Source organism: Podarcis bocagei, assembly GCF_964188305.1.
Source record: "Podarcis bocagei genome assembly, chromosome: 4".
NCBI classification, from domain to species: Eukaryota; Metazoa; Chordata; class Lepidosauria; order Squamata; family Lacertidae; genus Podarcis; species Podarcis bocagei.
The window spans coordinates 20592604-20613984 of record NC_138128.1 but is presented as its reverse complement, the minus strand read 5'-3'; the positions used below and the strand labels follow the sequence as shown (position 1 = coordinate 20613984).

The window sequence follows — 21381 nt, the reverse complement described above, 5'->3', positions numbered from 1 at the left end:
ATGGTAATTGGCACTTCCATTGTAAGTCCATTGGGTAGCTGGAGCGATGCGGTGAGCTGCACTACTGGTTTGGGTGGGAGGGGGTCTGTGGGCTGCAAAATCTCTGGGGACTGCTTCACTGACTCGTCTGGCTGGGCCCCAGCGCCTCTGTTTCCAGCCAGACTCCGTCGTTTCCCTGCTGTGGTTCTCTATGCTGAGTTGCTTCTGTAACCATCGCGGAGGCTGCAGTGTGCTTGTGGAGCCTCTGGGGACACTCTTTCGCCATGTGCTGAGGACTGTCACAGAGGTAGCACTTCCTGTTCCCTCTAGGAGGCTTCGCTTTGACTGCTCCCTGTGCTAGGGCTCTGGTTGCTGACTGAGCCCTGGCCCCTCCAACCTCCATAGGTTCCCCTCCTCCTCCTGGCGGAGGCGTGGAGTGCGCACGCGCTGCATCCCTGGGAAAGAAGGGAGGCGCTCTGGCCGACTCGCGTCCTCCACGCCCTTCGTCTCTGCTCCATGGACGCTCTTCTAGACGTACTCCAATCGTCAGCGCCCTCTGAACGATCTCCTGAGTGCTCCGGGGTCTCTCCCCCATCGCAATTTCATCTTTTACCGCACTGTTCAACCCTTCCCAGAAAAGGTCTCTGACTGGAGCTGAATCTTTGTCCCATTCCAGGGCACTGACCAGTGCAAAAAAGCGGGAATGATACTGCCTCACACTGGCCCTCCCTTGTTTCAGCCCATGTATCTCTTTTCTTGCGATATCAACGTCTATATTTGATAAAAAACACAAATCCATCGCTTTAATGAAGGCATCCGCACTTCGGAGCGCCGGATCCTTATCTCTCCACAGATTGCGCAGCCACGCTTTAGCGTCTCCATGCAAATGGGATAGAATAAACCCCACCTTCTCTTGCTCATCTCTAAAGTCTTTGTCCAGCAATTGCAGCGCAAACTGCACATCTGCTCGGAAGTTGGGGTACTGCTGTAAATTCCCATCGAAATGAGATACAAGGCTGCCTCCTCTTCTCCCCAGCCCAATTCCCTCCGATTTGAGTCCCGGTTGCCCCTGCTTTGTGAGCACTTCCAACCTGATTTGGAGATCCCTGTAGGCGGCAGCCACTTCCTCCTCCCTCTTCCTGGATGCGAGTATCTCGGCGTTTAGATTTGACACTGCATTTTGCAGGGATGTTATCTGCTGTTCAGTATTCATCTTGTCCGCTTTCGTGAGCTCGAGAAGCACCAACCTTCACCCCTCGCTGCATCCACTCACGCTGCGAGGCTTTTGGTGCAACTTGGAGACGGAGCTTACTGTCAAAGCTGCTTCCAGGTCCCAGCTCACAGAGGACCACGCTAGCCGGTAGTACTGTACAAAAGTCTTTATTGAGTTACAGTTTCCATTTTAAGCCACAGCGTGCAGCTCTACGTCTTAGAAGCTAGACCGGCGAAGCGCCGTCTGAGTCTCCGCCTCCTGTACACCAACTTAATACTCTAGCCTTACTCCACCTCTTCCGTCTTTCCTTCCTCCTCTGGGTCCCTCTACCCCCCGTGGTCTCTTCCTTCCTTGACTCTTCTGACGCCGACCCCCCGGACTCTGCTCCCTCTTTGCGGCGGGCTTTAGGACCTGGCTCCCTATCCGGACTGCTTACTGTGCCGCCTTCCTGTGCATTTGAACTTGGCGCACGCGCGCAGCCTTCAACCTTCCTCTTGACCATTTCCTCGCTCCCCGATGGAGGTGTGGCCAATCCTAACTCCTGCCTTCCCGCTTGCGGCGACCCGCCAGCTCCCGATACCTGGGACCCCTCCCCCCTACTGTGCTCTGGTGGGGAAGCTGGTCCCGATTTCCAACTGCTGCTCTCTGAGTCTCCTCTGGTCCCTTCTTCCTGGGATGTCCCCCTAGGCGCCCCCCTTGCTCTGACCACTGGCGCCCCTTTCTGTGAATCTTCCGATTCACTGGAAAGACTCGGAGATCTCGGGCCGCTGTCATCGCTCATATTCCCTTCGGATTCCTCCCCCTCGCTCTCTGTTTCCTCCCTTTCCTGTGCCTCTGCTCCTGAACCCCTGACAGATATGTTCACCCACAACCTAACACTGGCGACGAGGATGGGATTGATGGAGAACAGAGCACAGCCAGATGCGGCCACCCTCTGAGATGAGCTGAATCACGGAGCTGAAACACTGAGCGAAATTACGGAGTAGAACCAATTCAGAGCTGACTGTTCTGGCTAGAGCACAGTATTCCACCCATCGCCTCCACGTCGGCATCGGAACCATGGCTTCACTCGTGCCTCTACTGCTGTTTGCCCCAGCCTCTGAATCATGGGACTCCTACCTCGCTCGGTTTGACTGCTGCCTCCAAGCAAATGAGCTGACAAGAGGGTCTGTAGAGCAGAAGCGGGGCCTCTCCTCAGCCTTTGTGGCCCTGAAGTGTTCGCAACGGCCCGAGCATTGGTTGCGCCTCCAGCAGTCCAGGCAGCACCTTGGGACATGATTCAAGAGAAGCTCCGCAACCACTACGCCCCAAAGCCGCCCAAGATTGCTGCCCGACATGCGTTCTACCACCGGAACCAGGCAGAGGGGGAATCAATCAACAACTACACCACCGCCCTTCAACAGGCTGCAATGCACTGCAAGTTCCGAGACTTAGATGATGCCCTGATGGATCAAATCGTCTGCGGGGTCCGGGACATCCGTCTGCAACGGCATCTCCTCGCCAAGCCAGACCTCACCCTGCAGAAAGCCACTGAGGAGGCCGTGGCCTCAGAAGCTGTTGAACTCTCCGCCCAGGAAATCCACAAGGCCAGTAGACCGTATTTAAAGGACTATGTTGTTGGGCATGTAACACTGTTGGTCTAATGGAAGTATGTGAAATGTAACCGATATGCTTTGTGCCTAATTGAACCATTACGTGTAGTGCTGTATATAAGGAAACCATTACGATTGTAACTAACACCTTATCTCGGTGGGGAGGGGTGTTATGTATTGAAGTTCTCACCCTGGCCACCAGGAGTATTGTGTATGTAGTTTTCACTCAGGTCCACATCAGTTATTTTAGGTGGGAAACCCTAGGTTGTTGTTGCGACAATGTTGACAGCCGGCTTGCCTATAAAAGCAGGTTGGCTGAGCTGTTTGCTGTTCAGTTCTGGCCTCAGAATAAAGAAGAGCTGTTTGAAGAATTGCTGTGTCGTCTGATATGTTTGCCCACAACCTAACACAAACAAACAAAAGTGTTTGTTTTGTGAGAGCAGTGTCCTCTCCCACCTTAACCCCATCCCCTGGGAGATGGTGTGCCACTTCAATTCTTGCCTTCAGGGTTTCCTCAAATGTTGGCATTAGAAGAATGACATTTCCAAATGTTTACGTGCGAAAGTATTTGAAGCAAAACAAAAATCAAGGGAACAGCTGTAGCCAACAAACAAGAATGAGGAAAAGTGCAGAGAACGATAATCAACAAACAGTACAAGTATTTCTTTCACCGGTGCCTGAGGGTTTTGCCCACAGCGCTAGGGAAGGCTCATATATTCCTTACAGCTGTGGGTCTATTCTTGTGTAATGGCCAGGTCTGGTGATTTCTGTAGCAGTGTTGGCTCCCTTCAACTTGCCTCAAGGACTGTTGAGCCCCCTCATGGTTTCATCTCTCATTGGGCCTCGGGTTTATTTACAGCTGCTTAACAGTTTTGGTCACCCTTCTCCACAACTGCTCACGGAGGCATACTTTGCACAAAGCCTTGAGGCCCAAATTGACGTAACCTTTTTCATGTAGTTAGCCTTTATGTAGTTTTCTTTAACAAATATTCTGCAACAGCCTTGGGATGGGCAGTACTGAGGTAGATCAGGGCACTGGCTTGGGGAAAAACTGGGCGTGTTAGTCCTTTGGCCCTGTTGTGCTATCAGTCAGACTCGCCCCCCTCCCGCCCCCGACTTGCTAGTTACACTTCCCCATGTACATGCAAAGCTTTTTTTAGGCACCTCTGGATTTGAGTGACTGCTGTGGGTGCCACTGCCTCTGGTCACTTTTCTCCCCACTCCTCCAGATTAGCTGCCCAGAGAGACAGAAAGCAAACAAGTGCACACGCACTTCGCTTTCTCCTTACTTGCACTTCCTCGTTCCCGTTACCCATCACTTTCTTGTTCCTTAAATTAGAGTCAGCCTCTGCTTACTATATGATTCTAGTAAAGTTAAAGGGATCCCTGACCATTAGGTCCAGTCATGGCCAACTCTGGGGTTGCGGCGCTCATCTCGCTTTATTGGCCGAGGGAGCCGGCGTACAGCTTCCGGGTCATGTGGCCAGCATGACTAAGCTGCTTCTGGCAAACCAGAGCAGCACATGGAAATGCCGTTTACCTTCCCACTAGAGCAGTACCTATTTATCTACTTGCACTTTGACGTGCTTTCAAACTGCTAGGTTGGCAGGAGCAGGGACTGAGCAACGGGAGCTCACCCCGTCGCGGGGCTTCGAACCGCCGACCTTCTGATCAGCAAGTCCTAAGCTCTGTGGTTTAACCTACAGCGCTACCCGCATCCATGATTGTAGTAGAACCAGGTTTAAGCACACTAACTAGAAGCCACCGTCACATCTGGTTTGGCCCTTCCTTATCCTGCTAGTAAATCTACCCCCATCATGGATTACTGTCACGTTTTGTTGTTGTTGCTAACTTTGGACGGTCTATTCTGTTTCAGGGGCATTATTTTACAAAGCGTTCAGTTTTTGTGGAAAACAATTTGCAGGCACATGTTCAGTCCGTGTTGACCAGCCTTGCAATGTAATGGAGCAGGACAAAAGCAATGTACAAATCAGTGGAGCCTGTGGCTCACAAGACAAGCCAGCCTTTATAGTACCAGGCAGAATGGATTATGTGGTATTAAAATAGATCCATATTATGCAAGCGGAATAAGCATGGCATAAAGGTAGTTTGCTTTGAAGTATTGCTGCCTTCTTCATGGCAAAAATGCTTCTGATTGGGTAAGGTTGCCATCTGCTGGATATATCTTGCTGTTTTGGGTTGAATAGCTTCACAAATGCCTTCATTTAGCACATGCAGTGGTTTCCTAATAAAAAAGGCTCAACAACTTTCTGGGTGTCCTGGTTTTTACTTTTTGAAATATGGCAACCCGAGTAGAGACAAACAACTAAGATGATCTCTTTATTCAGCATTCCTCCTGAGGATTGTGAAAAGCTGCTTTTATTCAGATTTTTTTGTTTGTTTGGCTCCATTTACTGCAGCATTTCTCATATAAACCTTCAATTGTTTTCAGTTGGCACCACTTTGCTATCTCTTCTCCTTCTAATCAGTTGGCGAACAGGACTTTTCTTAAGGTCCTTCTGGTGCAATGCAAGTCATAAAATATTTTCCAAATGCTTTGTGGGAAAATTCATAATACACAAACAAATCATACAAACCTTTGTGATCTTTGATGCAGTTCTGAAGACTCTGAGCGGTGAAGTCCCAAGTGCAAATCTCACCTGGGCCGTGAACCACTAAAAGCAGATCCAAAACAATAGTTGTAAAACAGACCCCAAAGAGGCTAAATGCTATCGATTTCCTTAATAGTGCAAAAGGCCATTCTGAGATCCCTTCCAGATGACCTGTTTTTCATTGAACATTTATCCTTATTTGGTTTTGGTGAGATTATATGATGTTGTATCAATGATGTTACTTCACACTCTCCATCGCATTTTCCTGTCATTTTCCTTTTTGCAAAAAAGTCAGGTTTTGGGGGGAAGTGGGTTTGATGTCCAAGAATATAAAACAAACTGTAATTGTACGCTTTGAATTTGCTGTTAGGAAAGTGAATCCCACTTGAAATTGCAACAGTCTGGGAGTGCCCTGAATGTATCTAAGTAAATAACAGCAAAAATGCTTTGCATGTCTATTCGCAAATAAGCCCCTTTGAGAGATCAGTGGGATTAATTCCTTGGAAAGAGTGTTTAGGATTGCAACCTAAAAAACAGATAATATTTTAATGCAATTTCTATTACTTTGAGGGTTTTTTGTTTTTGTTTTTTGGGTGGGAGGTAATGATTCATGGCAACTTTCCAGTTCATTCAAGGATATCCAAGGTAGAGGCTCAGAACGCCCAAGAGGAAATGAGCTTAATTTTCAGTCTGTAAAGTATAGTTTCTTCCATGGGATAATCACAGGGTCTGTTGTGGGAGTGCTGCATTTTTGGGCAAAGATTATTACTGTGATTTGCTTCTGCTCCAGGGAAGTAATGAATGCAGGAAGGGAGAAAACAATTTCACTCCGGTTTTCTGAAGACCTTTCTCGTCTGGATCCTCCCAGGTTGTTTATACAAGCCTTTCCATACATTCATGGTAATAGAGGAGGAGTGGGTACATGCAGGTAAAGGTAAAAAGGTAAAGCACCCCTGGATGCTTAAGCCCAGTCAAAGGCGACCATGGGGTTGTGGCACTCATCTCGCTTTCAGACTGAGGGAGCCGGTGTTTGTCCGCAGACAGCTTTTCGGGTCATGTGGCCAGCATGACTAAACCGCTTCTGGTGCAACAGAACACCGTGACAGAAACCAGAGCACACAGAACACCATTTACCTTCCTGCCACAGCGGTACCTATTTATTTACTCACACTGGCGTGTTTTCGAACTGCTAGGTTGGCAGGAGCTGGGACAGAGCAATGGGAGCTCACCCCGTTGTGGGGATTCAAACCGCCGACCTTCTGATTGGCAAGCCCAAGAGGTTCAGGGGTTCAGACCACAGGCCACCCGCTTACATGTACACCAGCCCTAAGGATGGGCAAATGTGATAAATTTTAGTTGGGGGTGGGGATGGGGGCAGGCCCTGGCATTCATATGAGACATTTAGTGCAAGTGCCTGACCACTTTTAAATTTCATGCTTTCACTGAACTCAGCACCGAAATTGCAGTATACCTTGCATCCTGCTTTGTGTTGTCTTTTAAAGGTCTCACCTGAAAATCGTGAGGCATATGTTAGTGTCCATGGGGAACTGGCGACATCTAAATTAACTGTGGTGATATGGGCAAACCTGTCAATTTCAGTTTCTCCTTTTCCCTATACTTCACATTTCCGCATAGTTTTTTTTTAAAAAAGATATTTATTAAAATTTCAACATATTACAAAAATAAGCAAAAAAAGAAAGAAGTAAAGAAAAAAATGAAAATACAAGATAAAAACCATTAAAAAAAAGTCTTTCCATGTCTTATCTTTCATTTGCTTGTTTCCCCGACCTCCTCACACCTCCCTTTTTGTATTCCAGTTCAAATTAGTTAGTTCAGCAAATCCTTTCCCTCTTTGATTTTATCTTAATCTCTTATCTTGAAATATAATAACTTTAAACTATCACCTGTTAACAATCCATTTTTACACATTCCTTTTAACATTGCTGCTAAAAACCACTTAACTTCAGTCCAACATCATTCTAACATTCATTAATTTTGCAGTATTTCTGTAAATAGTCTTTAAATTTCTTCCAATCTTCTTCCACCGACTTTTCTCCCTGGTCTCGGATTCTGCCAGTCATTTCCGCCAGTTCCATATAGTCCATCACCTTCATCTGCCATTCTTCCAGAGTGGGTAAATCTTGTGTCTTCCAATACTTTGCAATAAGTATTCTTGCTGCTGTTGTGGCATACATAAAGAAAGTTCTATCCTTCTTTAGCACCAATTGGCCAACCATGCCCAGGAGAAAGGCCTCTGGTTTCTTCAGAAAGGTATATTTAAATACCCTTTTCATTTCATTATAAATCATCTCCCAGAAAGCCTTAATACTTGGGCACGTCCACCAAAGGTGAAAGAATGTACCTTCAGTTTCTTTACATTTCCAACATTTATTATCGGGCAAATGATAGATTTTTGCAAGCTTGACTGGTGTCATGTACCACCTGTAAATCATTTTCATAATATTCTCTCTTAAGGCATTACATGCCGTAAACTTCATACCTGTGGTCCATAACTGTTCCCAGTCAGCCATCATTATGTTATGTCCAACATCTTGTGCCCATTTAATCATAGCAGATTTCACCATTTCATCCTGAGTATTCCATTTCAACAGCAAGTTATACATCTTTGACAAAATCTTGGTTTTGGGTTCTAACAGTTCTGTTTCCAATTTCGATTTTTCCACCTGGAAGCCAATTTTCTTGTCCAAATTATATGCCTCCATTATCTGATAATAATGAAGCCAATCTTGCACTTTATTTTTTAGTTTTTCAAAACTCTGCAATTTCAATCTGTCTCCCTCTTGTTCCAAAATTTCCCAATATTTCGGCCATTTGGCCTCCATATTGAGCTTTTTCTGAGCCTTCGCTTCCATCGGTGACAACCACCTTGGGGTTTTATTTTCAAGTAGGTCCTTATATCTTATCCAGACATTAAATAATGCTTTCCTGACAATATGATTTTTAAATGCTTTATGTGCTTTGACCTTATCATACCACAAATATGCATGCCATCCAAATACATTATTAAAACCTTCTAAATCCAAAATGTCTGTGTTTTCAAGAAGCAGCCAATCTTTCAGCCAGCAAAAAGCTGCTGATTCATAATAAAGTTTAAGGTCTGGCAGGGCAAATGCACCTCTTTCCTTTGCATCTGTTAGTATTTTAAAATTTATTCTAGGCTTCTTGCCCTGCCAGACAAATCTAGAAATATCTCTCTGCCACTTCTTGAAGCAATCCATTTTATCCAAAATTTGCAATGTTTGAAACAGAAACAACATTCTAGGCAATACATTCATTTTTATCGCAGCAATACGGCCTAGCAGTGAAAGCTTCAAATTTGACTAGATTTCTAAATCTTTTTTCACTTCAGTCCAGCATTTTTCATAATTGTCTTTAAATAGATTTCCATTTTTAGCTGTCATGTTAATCCCCAGGTATTTCACTTTCTTAACCAGTGCTAATCCTGTCTCATTCTGAAACCTCTCTCTCTCAATTGCTGTTAAATTTTTCTCTAAAACCTTTGTTTTTAGCTTATTCAGTTGAAATCCTGCAACCTGACCAAATTCTTGAATCAGTTCCAAAACTCTTTTGGTACTAGATTCTGGCTCCTGTAATGTCAATACTAAGTCATCTGCAAATGCTCTCAATTTGTACTGTTTAGCTCCGACTTGTATACCTTTAACCAATTGGTCCCTTCTAATCATATTCAGCAAAACCTCCAGGACCAATATAAAAAGCAATGGGGAAATTGGGCAACCTTGTCGTGTCCCTTTTTCTATCTTGAATTCCTCCATCACCACGTTATTAACAATTATTTTAGCCTTTTGTTCTGAATAAATTGCACTTATACCGTTTCCAAAGCCTTGGCCTACCCCCATCCCCTGTAGATTCTTCTTGTTTTTGTTTTGTTTTTGTTTTTTTTAAAGTCCCTGCAAAAATTCACCATCACTTTAGTGCGATTTTCTCCACTTTGATGAATGAATGAATGAATGAATAAATAAATAAATAAATAAATGAATAACTGAGATAAGAAAATGTGTGGGCCTCTGAAGAGATGCCTTTCCAAAAATGTGCAGCAAACGAGAGAATAAAAAATTGGTCTACTGTTGCTCTCTAGTGGACTAGAAGGTACCTGCAATGTGCTAAACCTGCAATCACAATAGAAGTCGCTGCTGGGAAAGAGAATAAGGAATTCATTCATTCAGGCGTTGGCAGTTGTTCCTTGTTTTCTTTTTTTGTGGGTGCCGCCAGGTAATCCATAGTACTAGTTTTGCCTATTGTTGCAATTATAGAATTTTAGGACATACTGTTGTTGTCACTGAATTATGTAAACATCAGGCTTCTTGTGGCAAATAATGAGGCTCTCCCTCGGCATATTTGGGGAGAAACCCTGTTGTGTATGTGGGGAGAGGACTGAGCCAGACTCTACAGGTCCCACATCATACCCACTCCACATCTGCAAGAAAGTGATATTTTCGTGCGTTGGCATCTATACTGTGGAACTTCTTGCTGATTGATATCAGACAGGTGCCTTCACTGAACTCCTTTTGGCACCTGTCAAAAATGTTTTTTGTTTATACATGCTTACCCACATATCTAGAATCCCAAAGTGTTTTTAGTTTATTGCTTGTTTTAATTTGAGAGTCCCATGGACTGCAAGAAGATCAAACCTATCCATTCTTAAGGAAATCAGCCCTGAGTGCTCACTGGAAGGACAGATCCTGAAGCTGAGGCTCCAATACTTTGGCCACCTCATGAGAAGAGAAGACTCCCTGGAAAAGACCCTGATGTTGGGAAAGATGGAGGGCACAAGGAGAAGGGGACAACAGAGGACAAGATGGTTGGATAGTGTTCTCGAAGCTACCAGCATGAGTTTGACTAAACTGCAGGAGGCAGTGGAAGACAGGAGTGCCTGGCGTGCTCTGGTCCATGGGGTCACAAAGAGTCGGACACGACTAAACGACTAAACAACAACAAAATTTTCTGAATGTTTTGTTTTTGCTAACATTTTTATTGTTTATCTTTTTTTTTGCAAACCACCTTCATTTATTTTATTTTATTTTATTTTATTTTACAATCAAGCAGTATATAAATTCTATGAAAAAAAAGTAAATAAACAAATAACAAAACAAACTGGGGATCACTTGCTCTTCTCATAATTAGGCTATGACTTCTGGACTATATTTTCAGCCTCCTCTCCATTTCTTTTCCTTTTTTGCAATACTTTTGGCTGAAACCATTTTCAACTAGTGTGCCTGCCGAGAAAAAAAAAATTAGCCAAGGGGACCTCTGATACAGAGTGCAACTGTACGGGATGGGGGAAATGATTTATTATTATTATTTTTTGAACTTCTGTTGTGCTGTTTTTCTTCCAAAACCTGTACACCCAGCTGTCATTTACCTCCGAATAGCAGCATTGAGGAGAAGTAACAGCCTTGGTAGTGGCTTTGGTAGCAGGGAATTTGAGCAGTGAAATGGCATGGGAGCAGAAAGGGTTAAAATCCCCCCCTTTACCATGCTAGGACACTTCTTTGGATTGGGTCCCCTGTATCTGTCCTCCTCTTCCCAAACAAAGGGCTGCAACACCAGTTCTATGCACAGTTAGTTAAAAATGATTCTTGATGTAACGCTTTATTTTGGGCCTTTAATACATCTGGAAATGTTGTATCTAATCCTTAAAAAGTTAATTTCTTTCGAGAAAGAAACAAAAAAGAGGGCAGTTCTGTGGAAACAGTTGCTCCTTATTCCTCTTAATAACAGGTACTGAGAAGCAATCACCGGTTTGGAAAACTAACCTATCTTTTCAGACAACAGAGGTCATTAAGAACAAGTTTTATTTATTAAAATACAACAAAACAGTGCATTTTGCGGGCTTTTCTAGGAAGCAATTATTTATACCAAAGAGTAGCTTTGCCCTTCCTGCATGCTTTTCTTTATTGTACAAAATACGTGGTCTTTGTTTGAGGTTTTAGTATTTAAGTCAGCTCAGTTTGCCATTTCAGCATCACGGATGCAGTGGGGAAAGCATCTGAGTATATGAAGACTCCTTCCAGGTAAACCATCCATCTTGAATTTATTACTTGTGCTTACTAACCATTCCCCCCCTACAGGAATTCAGAATGATTTTGCTTCCACGTTGTACAATCAAACCGTTGGTGGGCTGTCAGATGGACTGGCGTTTAAACAAAAGGTCCATTGAGTTTAGCAGTAACCCATGACAGGGCCTTTTTCGTGGAGTTTCCCAGTTTGTGGAAAGCCCTCCCTAGTGAGGTGCATTTGTCTCCCTCACTGTTGACTTTCAGGATAAATGTAAAAAAAAATTCCAGGTTGCCCAGGAATATTTGACGGTGAAAAGCACTGTTCCTAGCAACCCTGAGATCACTGATTGAGAACATTTTAAAGTATTTCCTAGGCTGGATCTACACACAGGGAAACCTCCCCCTGTTATAAATAAGTTATAAATTAAATCATTATAACAAAAGAAGAAAAAACCTCTATGTAAAATGCATAGACAAAGTTTTGTGCTCTGTAGCACCATCTAGTGCCGCATGTTTATAACGCTGTAACATGGCTATTATTTATTTATTTATACCAAAGAGTAGCTTAGCCCCTCCTGCATGCTTTTCTTTATTGTACAAAATATGTGGTCTTTGTTTGAGGTTTTAGTATTTAAGTCAGCTCAGTTTGCCATTTCAGCATCATGGATGTGGTGGGGAAAGCATCTGAGTATGGGTGGGGAAGACATCACCTTACCAACAAAGGTCCGTATAGTTAAAGCCATGGTTTTCCCAGTAGTGATGTATGGAAGTGAGAGCTGGCCCATAAAGAGAAGGAACTGGCCTGCTCAAGCCCCTAGCAATTTATAATAATTATCCTGGAAGAAGAAGGGTATTGGAGTGGTGTTGGAATTTGTGTGTGTTTTAAATCCCCCCCTGCAGTTTATATATAGAATGCTTCAATATGTAAAACTGTGTCACCCCCCCCTGCCCCATAACTATATAATGCTCAGATTTAGAGCACGGGTGGCGCTGTTGTCTAAACCACTGAGCCTCTTGGGCTTACCTATCAGAAGGTCGGCGGGTCGAATCCCCGCGACGGGGTGAGCTCCCGTTGCTCGGTCCCAGTTCCTGCCAATCTAGCAGTTCGAAAGCATGCCAAAAAGTGCAAGTAGATAAATAGGTACCTCTCCGCCGGGAAGGTAAACAGCATTTCTGTGCGCTGCTCTGGTTTCGGTCTTCCATTGCGCCAGAAGCGGATTAGTCATGCTGGCCACATGATCAAAAAAAACTGTTTGCGGACAAACGCCAGCTCCCTTGGCCTGTAAAGCAAGATGAGCGCTGCAACCCCAGAGTTGTCTGCAACTGGACTTAACTGTCAGGGGTCCTTTACATATTTTTTTTTTAAGCCCCTTTATATAGCACAGAAGGGGAATGTCTCGGTAAAGGAAGGGTGGGGGAGAGTCCTTTATCCCTTCTAAGATGTCCTGGAGGACTGTTCTGTATTTCAAGGACTGCTCAGCCCAAGACCATCTTAAATTTGCTCAAGGGAGAGGCACAGAATTTCCCTCCTTCGCAACCACCCTGCGAGGCAGACTAGACTAAGAAGGGTGGCCCAGAGACCTTCCATGGCTGAGCAGGAGTTACCCTGGAACATAGAAAGGTGCCTTACACCAAGTCAGGCCATTGGCCCATCAAGTTCAACACTGTCTGCTCTGACGGGCAGTGGCCCTCGAGGGTTTGAGACAGGAAGCACCCTCAGCCCTACACAGAGATGCAAGGGATTGAACTTGGGACCGTCTGCATGCAAGGCAGATGTTCTGGTTTTTCTTCCCCTGAGTTAGAACCATGACATCTCTGGTCCAAGTCTGGCATCCTGAGCATCATGCTACCCTTGGTTCTTGATGGTCTGAGGCTGTTAAAGTTCAACACAACATGAGCCCTGTGAATCAGCATAATCAACACAATCCCGGCTAAACAACATGACTGCCCTCCTCCCAACTGTGGTTTATAATATTAATTTATTTCAGTCACGTTCATTTCAGTATTTATATATATACAGTGGTACCTCGGTGTTAGGGAACTGACATCGGAGCCAGAGGTGGAGGGAAGGCTCCCAAGTGATGCTGGAGAAGGACCCAGCAGGGAGAGAGGCAGCTCATCAGCTGGGGAAGGAAATCAGCGCAACACCAGGGATAAAGGGGGGGGCAGATGGGGGAATCGGCGAGAGGGCTCCAGGACTCCTCGCCAGACACCAGCGGGGAGAGCACGGGTCCTCCGCTACCTACACCCTCCCTGCGCAGAAGACTTCCGCGCAGGGAGAGTAGGAGGAGACTTGGCGTCAAACAGCTTTTATGCTGGAAGAGGTTTAAGAAACGCCCACTGACGGATTCTGAAAGCGACTGAAACAGCCACGAAGTGAAGGGCTGTCCAGACAAAAAGGTTTAACCAGGCAACCTAGCCAGGAGTGGCGGCAACTTACGCATGAGCAACCCCTATTATTATTACACTCGGGTTAAGTACTTAATTCATTCCGGAGGTCCATTCTTAACCTGAAACTGTTCTTAACCTGAAGCACCACTTTAGCTAATGGGGCCTCCCACTGCTGCTGCGCTGCCAGAGCACAATTTCTGTTCTCATCCTGAAGCAAAGTTCTTAACCCGAGGTAATATTGCTGGGTTAGCGGAGTCTGTAACCTGAAGTGTATGTAAGCCGAGGTACCACTGTATATATATATTTGCATCTTTTCAGACATGATTCCCATACTCCTGATCCAAGCTCTGCTCTCCAGCGCCCTCTGGAGCCCCGTGAGGACAACAGCCATCGTCAGCTTTTCTCCCTACCCTCTCTTCACAATGGAGTCACTCAGCGGTGTCGCTGAAACTGAAGACCCTAAACAAGCCTTCACTGTTCCCCCTGATCAGGACCCAGAGACCAATGTAATTGATCTGGTCACAGATGGTGGGAGTCGAGCGAGTTCCCAGATCGCCGTGACACCTGCGGCAACCTCTTTCTTTAACGGGGTGGGTGGAAGCAAGAAGAACCTTCTGGAACCAGGGGCCACCACCACAACCACCACTGCCATTGGATCCAGACAACAGGTGGCCCTGGAATTGTTCACTGCTCCAAACACAGAGCATACCTCCCCAGCTATGGGTGTTTCCAGGGAGGAAAACCGTACTACCCGCCTGGTTCCATTTTCTGCGACTAACAAAGGCCTTGCAGTTGGCGACCGCGTAGATCCTGCCTTCTCAAATGCACCAAAGGGAAACAGCACCGATACTGAGCGACACTGCTTCTGTAAAATTCCAGGAGCCGAAGGACAAAAGAGAGACCAAGGTGAAAAAGAGAATGCGGGTAATTGTATCGCTTAATGCCTTCAGGTTGCCAAAATCTTTTTCTTTCTTTCTTTCTTTCCTTTTTTAAAAACAAAAAAGCAAAACTGAACGCCATTCATTTATTTTCTAATTAAAAACAACCAGATCAGTATCATACTGAAAATCCCCCCAAATCCAAATGCTCTGTGCAATGAAGTAAAGAGATACTCGGCGGCGGGTAAATGGACAAATTGTGTCCCTCGCGGCTCGCACACAAACTTGTCGGTGTGCAGAGCACCAAACGCCAGCAGAGCTGCCTGACCCATAACACCCATGTTCTCCTTCTCATAATCTGATAGTATTTGGTAGCAGACCATCTGCAATTTTATAATAAGCCCCAAGACTCTGCTGAACCCATGAAGCACCTGCAATGAAGCAGCGTGACTTGGACAGATGTAACTACAGCGTGAGGTGACTGAGATAAATGAGTGGTTTTCAAACAGTGTTCTGGGAAATCCCAGGGTTCCTTGTAATCTTAGCAAGGCTTCCTCAATAAGGAACCTCAGTAACAACTGCCAAGTTCCTGTTCAGGAAAGCTTGCCCTCCACTATTGATGGTACTACAAAATGTTCAGCTGCAGCAATCTGGGGCAGTGCTGTTTTTCTAGGAAAAAGAGGTCCCGGAACTCACCACGAACACCTCCCTTGTTCGCTCAGAATGGCAATGGCGCCTACCTGAGAGGTGCCAGAACTGAGTTCCAGAGAGTTCCGGCTGCAAAAATCAATCAATCAATCAAACAAACAAACAAACAAACAAACAAACAAACAGCCCTGGGTATATGCATAGCAGTAATGAGGCCCACCAGGAATGGCCAATGTTCTTCATGCACTTTGTATGTGTGTGCAGCCTAAAACATTTCCCAGACTCCTCTGCAACCCACAGGGTCTCCGCGGCAGACATGCAAGAGATTCTTGACTAATGTCAATGTGGGAAGAGTTCCTGGGAAGTAGAAAGTTGGAAAACTATTGGGATAAACAACAGACTAACAGACTAAAAATGACTGGTTCTGAAGACATCATGACTTCTCAGAAGAAAAGCATTCTGGCTCTTCAGAGTCAGGCCAAGGCATCTGACTTAAGGCTCCATTTGTGCTATACATTTAAAATAGTATCTTACCACTTTAAATGACGTTCCCCCCCAAAGAATCCTGGAAACTGTAGTTTACTAAGGATGCTAAGAGAGGTTAAGAAGCCCTGATTCCCCTCAGAGCTCCAATTCCCAGAGTTCCCTGGGAAGAACCATTGCTTGTTATACCACTCTAAGAATTGGAGCTCTGTGCGTGGAAGAGAATAGGGGTCTCCCAAGAACTCTCAACATCCTTAACAAACTACACTCCCCAGCATTCAGGGAGTTCTTTAAAGGGAGAAGACACTATTTTAAATGTATTGTACAGATGGGACCTGAGTCAGACCATTGGTCCATCCAGCTCAGTAGGCTCTGCAGGGTTTTGAACCAAGAGTGTTTCCTAGCCCTACCTAGAGACACTGGGGATTGAAACTGGGACCTTGTGTGTGCATGCAATGCACGAGTTTTTCCACTGAGCTACAGCCCAGCTAGTAAAGCATGGTGGGGGTTTAAGCTTCCCACATGTAGCTTAAAGCAGCTCTTTGATCTACACTGGGCAGAATGTTCATGAGGCTTGCAAATGCTTTTTTTTTTTTTTGCTTCTGCAGGAATGCTATGAACGGTGGCTGTGGTGTTTAATTGATTAATCCACCAGACTAATTGCTTAAAGAACTTTTAATATATTATTAAACCAGCACACCTTTTTGGAAATGCTTATAAAACTGCAGACTGCAAGCTTCATTTAAACAAATCCCCTTCCCTTACCTAGTGAAGATTGTATCTTTTAAGATGATTTCTGTTGCAATACAAAATCAGAACTATTGGTTAGACACGTTTGTAAGTGTAGGCACATTTAACCTAACTATTAACTATTAATTGTATTGCATCCCTACCATTAACACAAACAGCACAAGATATATTCAAAGGTGGTTTCAGCCTCATGTGAAAATACCAGGGGATTCATGTCCTGGCATTAACCATTATGTTTCAGAAGTGTTGGTGGTGCTCAGTTCAGTGTGGAATATGAATGTGTTCGGCACCTCCTGTGCAGTAATTGAGAAAAGCACAATCCTTTCTAGAGGGGTGCATAATTCACCACACGGAGCTGTAATGGCTCATTTGGAGACACACCAGAGTATCATATAAATGAGTACATTTTAATGATTCTTTAAATATGATCTCAGGGACTCCTATGGTTGCAGTCATTGACCCAAAGTATGATGATAGTTACCATGATGCTCATACCATCTTTTCATGCATACATTTAACTGTAAAATTTGAAGCTGTTTCTTGGACCTTTTGGGTGTTAGATTTAAGCACCCATCACAAAGCAATATATAAGGGTTACTCATAGGCTGGTAAAGGTAGAACACATTGGGCAGAAGTTGTTCAGTTAAGGGCTGGGTTATGGCATTTCAGTTATATAGCAATGTAGCAGTACTATTTGTTGTTGCTCCTCCTCGAATAGTGTCAATGTAGATCAAAGAGCTGCATTTTGCTGCATTGGCTGCAGGTACAGGACCAGCCCAATTGGGAGGTCTATAGTAATAGATTTTGTAGTCTGTTTCTTGCCCCCATGGAAGACAGACAGTTGCCTTGCACCATGTAAGACCATTTGTCCATCAAGCCCAGATCTGTCTACTGTGAAGTGGAAATAGCTTCACAGGGTCTCATGCAGCGACATTCCCCAGAATTTTTAAAGGAAAGATGCAAGGATTGAGTCTGAGACCTTCTGTATACAAAGCACTTCCAGTGAAGTGCCCCCTCCCCTATCGCTGCATGTTTTACAGAGGAGAAACTGGAACATAAATGAGGACCTGCAGTGATGCTAGTTGAGATTTGTTTGGTCCTGTGTGTGTGTAAGGATGTTGCTGTTTATACTTGAGCTTAGTACAATTTTGCTATATGTTTTGATTGGGAATTTTTCTCAGTTTATATGACAGTGGATAAAGATCTGCTCCTGTTTCCTTCCAGATGTGCTGAGACTTGCTAGGAGAAGAGGAGAACTGCGGTCTTTTGTAGACGTCGGACAAGGCAGAACAGCGGAAAGGGGGGATTCCAGATCCAGGGCTGCTGTAGGTAGACCAGTGTCCCCTCATCAGGCAGAACAATATGGTGGCTCTACCGATTTTTCTTTTCCAAGAGGTGACAAAGGTGAGGTTGGGAGCCCTGGCCCCATAGGAATTCCAGGGCCAAAGGGAGACACAGGGGAACATGGAGAACCAGGCCCAAAAGGTGACACTGGACAGAAAGGTGACCCTGGGGAGAAAGGAGAAAGAGGCATAGCAGGTGAGAAGGGGGAGATAGGACCAGGAGGGCCACCAGGAATTCAAGGAGCTCCTGGTTTAAAAGGAGATGCAGGGATGCAGGGAACAGTTGGTGCCCCTGGGAGAGAAGGGCTAACTGGACTTCCAGGCCGAAGAGGCGAAAAGGGCCAGAAGGGGGACTGCAAATGGGTTGAACCTGTAGCCTTTTCAGCTGGCCTTCAGAAAAGGAGAAGCTTCCCATTGCCAGGATCCCCAGTGAGATTTGAAAAGGTTTTCCTGAATGAAAATGAAGCATATCATGAGGAATCGGGCATATTTACTGCCAACACTGGAGGAGTCTATTCTTTCAGTTATCACCTGAGTGTCTCTGGCAAGGCGCTGAGGGCGGCGCTCTTCCACAACGGTGAAAGACTTATGCAGGTGTCAAGCGTAAGGCAGCCTCCGCAGAGCATTTGCCAGGTCTCTGGCTCGATGCTGGTTCACCTCTCTGAAGATGATGAGATTTGGCTTCAGATTTTGAATGGCTCTCAAAACGGGCTGGTGGCTGATGAAACCACTGATTCTGTATTTTCAGGGTTTCTGTTATACCCCGATTAATGAAATTTAACATTATTACATATAGGGTTGGGAATAAGCATCCCACACCTGAAAGCTTTGTGTCTTGGATCACATAGCATACCTAATATTTTCACATTTTTCTCAATTTCACAGTTTCAGTTTTATTGCTAGCGTACTAAGCTGTAGAACAGCGGTGGCCAGTTCTTCCAGCTTTACCATTAGATTAGCACGTGCAGAACTTTCTAGAGGCCTAAAACCAGAAACTCTAATAGACTTGTGAGATTTTACACTAGATTTCTAGCTCTCATGATATTTCATTAAACTGTTCCCTAAAGGGTGACTTTAAGGTTAAACTTCTTCACTCTTGCTTTGACAGTGGCTTATTGTCAGTTCTAAAATTACTGTGTTTTTATTTTGTTACGTATTTTTATTATTATTATGAAGCAGCATTTCATCAATGAGAGTCAGTGTGGTATCATTGTTAATTGCTTGGATTAGACCTAGGGACCGCCATTCTTAATTACTGCCTGAGACTAGCCTTCCTTCCGAGCGGCCTTGCTTCCTTGACCATTAAAGACAATTTCCAAACAACATGGAAACAAGCAGTGGAAAATATAATAACAATTTTAGGATTTAATCCACAGATCTTACTTGACATGGGGTACGAACAAGCAAAAAAACAACACTAAACAGTGAGTGGTAGATACTAAACGACAGGTTGACCTAGCCAGGTCCCAAAATTTCTAATTAGTGAAACTAGAAGATACGTGACTTCCCAAATGCCATACATAGCTAATCTCAAAATACCAAAACAGCAAAGGGCTTTCACGTGACTTCAGCAATTCAGGAAGGCCGTTATAGGTAGAAACCTTACGAGGAGAGGAAATGCCCCTGTGGCTCTGGGCAGCAGGAAACAACAGAGCATGCCCTTCTTCATTGCCAGTATTATATAGAGATTCGAGCCAGTTTTATCCAGCCCATCCTATATAATTCCCAGGGCGTTCAGAACAAGACAACACCTCCCTATTACTACAGGATGGAAGGCCAGAAGTCACATATTTAGTCGCCAGATCCTGCGCATGCCATTATAGATACTCGTCGAAGGAAGGTCTATGCTACAAATCAGTCCCAAAATGAAGCCTCATATTGTTAGATCTGTATCATTGAAGCCCCACCCCATATAGCTGTTTTAACTGGTCTTTTTTCATTCTTCTTCTAAGTTTTTATTCACCCATTTTTAATGCTTAATCAAATATTCTATGTATATGTTTTAATCTATGGTTGGTTCTTGCTCCCATTTATTTAATAATTATTCACTTAGATTCATACTGTTATGCTATTTATTTAGATGTTTTGCTTATGCTGGCCTGTGACCAAATAAAGTAAATTCATTCATAGAGCTGGGGAGACGCAGGTTCAAATCCTCACTCGAGGATGAAGTCCACTAGAAGATTTTAGATCTGTCACCATCTCAGAATTCACCAATGTGGTGCTCATGGGTGCCTTGGTGAGCAAGTGCTGTGGCCGCTGATGTAGCTGCCGTTTTCCCATTGATGGGTATGGCTGATGGGGGAGCATGGCTGCACCTTTTTGTGGCCCTGTCTCCTTTCCTGCTCTTTAATATGTGGCAGCCATTTTGTGTCATGCCACACGCCCCATGGCAGCCATTTTGTGACTGGTTTTCAGGGCATGTTCTCAAAATTCTAGAATCATAGAATCATAGAGTTGGAAGAGACCACAAGGGCCATCGAGTCCAACCCCCTGCCAAGCAGGAAACACCATCAGAGCACTCCTGACATATGGTTGTCAAGCCTCTGCTTAAAGACCTCCAAAGTAGGAGACTCCACCACACTCCTTGGCAGCAAATTCCACTGTCGAACAGCTCTTACTGTCAGGAAGCTCTTCCTAATGTTTAGGTGGAATCTTCTTTCTTGTAGTTTGGATCCATTGCTCCATGTCCGCTTCTCTGGAGCAGCAGAAAACAACCTTTCTCCCTCCTCTATGTGACATCCTTTTATATATTTGAACATGGCTATCATATCACCCCTTAACCTCCTCTTCTCCAGGCTAAACATGCCCACCTCCCTTAGCCGTTCCTCATAAGGCATCGTTTCCAGGCCTTTGACCATTTTGGTTGCCCTCCTCTGGACACTTTCCAGTTTGTCAGTGTCCTTCTTGAACTGTGGTGCCCAGAACTGGACACAGTACTCCAGGTGAGGTCTGACCAGAGCAGAATACAGTGGCACTATTACTTCCCTTGATCTAGATGCTATACTCCTATTGATGCAGCCCAGAAATACATTGGCTTTTTTAGCTGCCGCGTCACACTGTTGGCTCATGTCAAGTTTGTGGTCAACCAAGACTCCTAGATCCTTTTCACATGTACTGCTCTCAAGCCAGGTGTCACCCTAGATCCTTTTCACATGTACTGCTCTCAAGCCAGGTGTCACCCATCTTGTATTTGTGCCTCTCATTTTTTTTGCCCAAGTGTAATACTTTACATTTCTCCCTGTTAAAATTCATCTTGTTTGTTTTGGCCCAGTTCTCTAATCTGTCAAGGTCGTTTTGAAGTGTGATCCTGTCCTCTGGGGTGTTAGCCACCCCTCCCAGTTTGGTGTCATCTGCAAATTTGATCAGGATTCTAAACGTGCCCACTGGCCTCAAAACTGTTGGCACCCCCTCTTGCACACACCTGCCTGGGAGTAAACCCCGCTGAATGCTA

At 44.8% G+C, this 21381-nt stretch overlaps 1 protein-coding gene across 5 annotated transcripts in view; it reads left to right on the top strand.

Moving 5' to 3' along the window:
- LOC308584955 (uncharacterized protein) overlaps positions 1-19482 on the top strand; it is a 32869-nt gene extending 13387 nt beyond the window's left edge. Inside the window, exons 1-3 of one of the 5 annotated variants that reach the window (XM_081190358.1) lie at positions 6249-6324; positions 14144-14749; positions 17809-19482. In XM_081190358.1, coding sequence (XP_081046484.1) covers positions 6294-6324; positions 14144-14749; positions 17809-18698 — 1527 coding nt within the window. In that variant the 5' untranslated portion in view covers positions 6249-6293 and the 3' untranslated portion in view covers positions 18699-19482. Of the gene's footprint in view, positions 1-6248; positions 6325-11390; positions 11450-12748; positions 12770-14143; positions 14750-17808 lie in introns of those variants that run through there. The other 4 variants (XM_081190359.1, XM_081190360.1, XM_081190356.1 and 1 more) reach the window with 4 other exon arrangements.
- The last annotated feature ends 1899 nt before the right edge of the window (positions 19483-21381 follow it).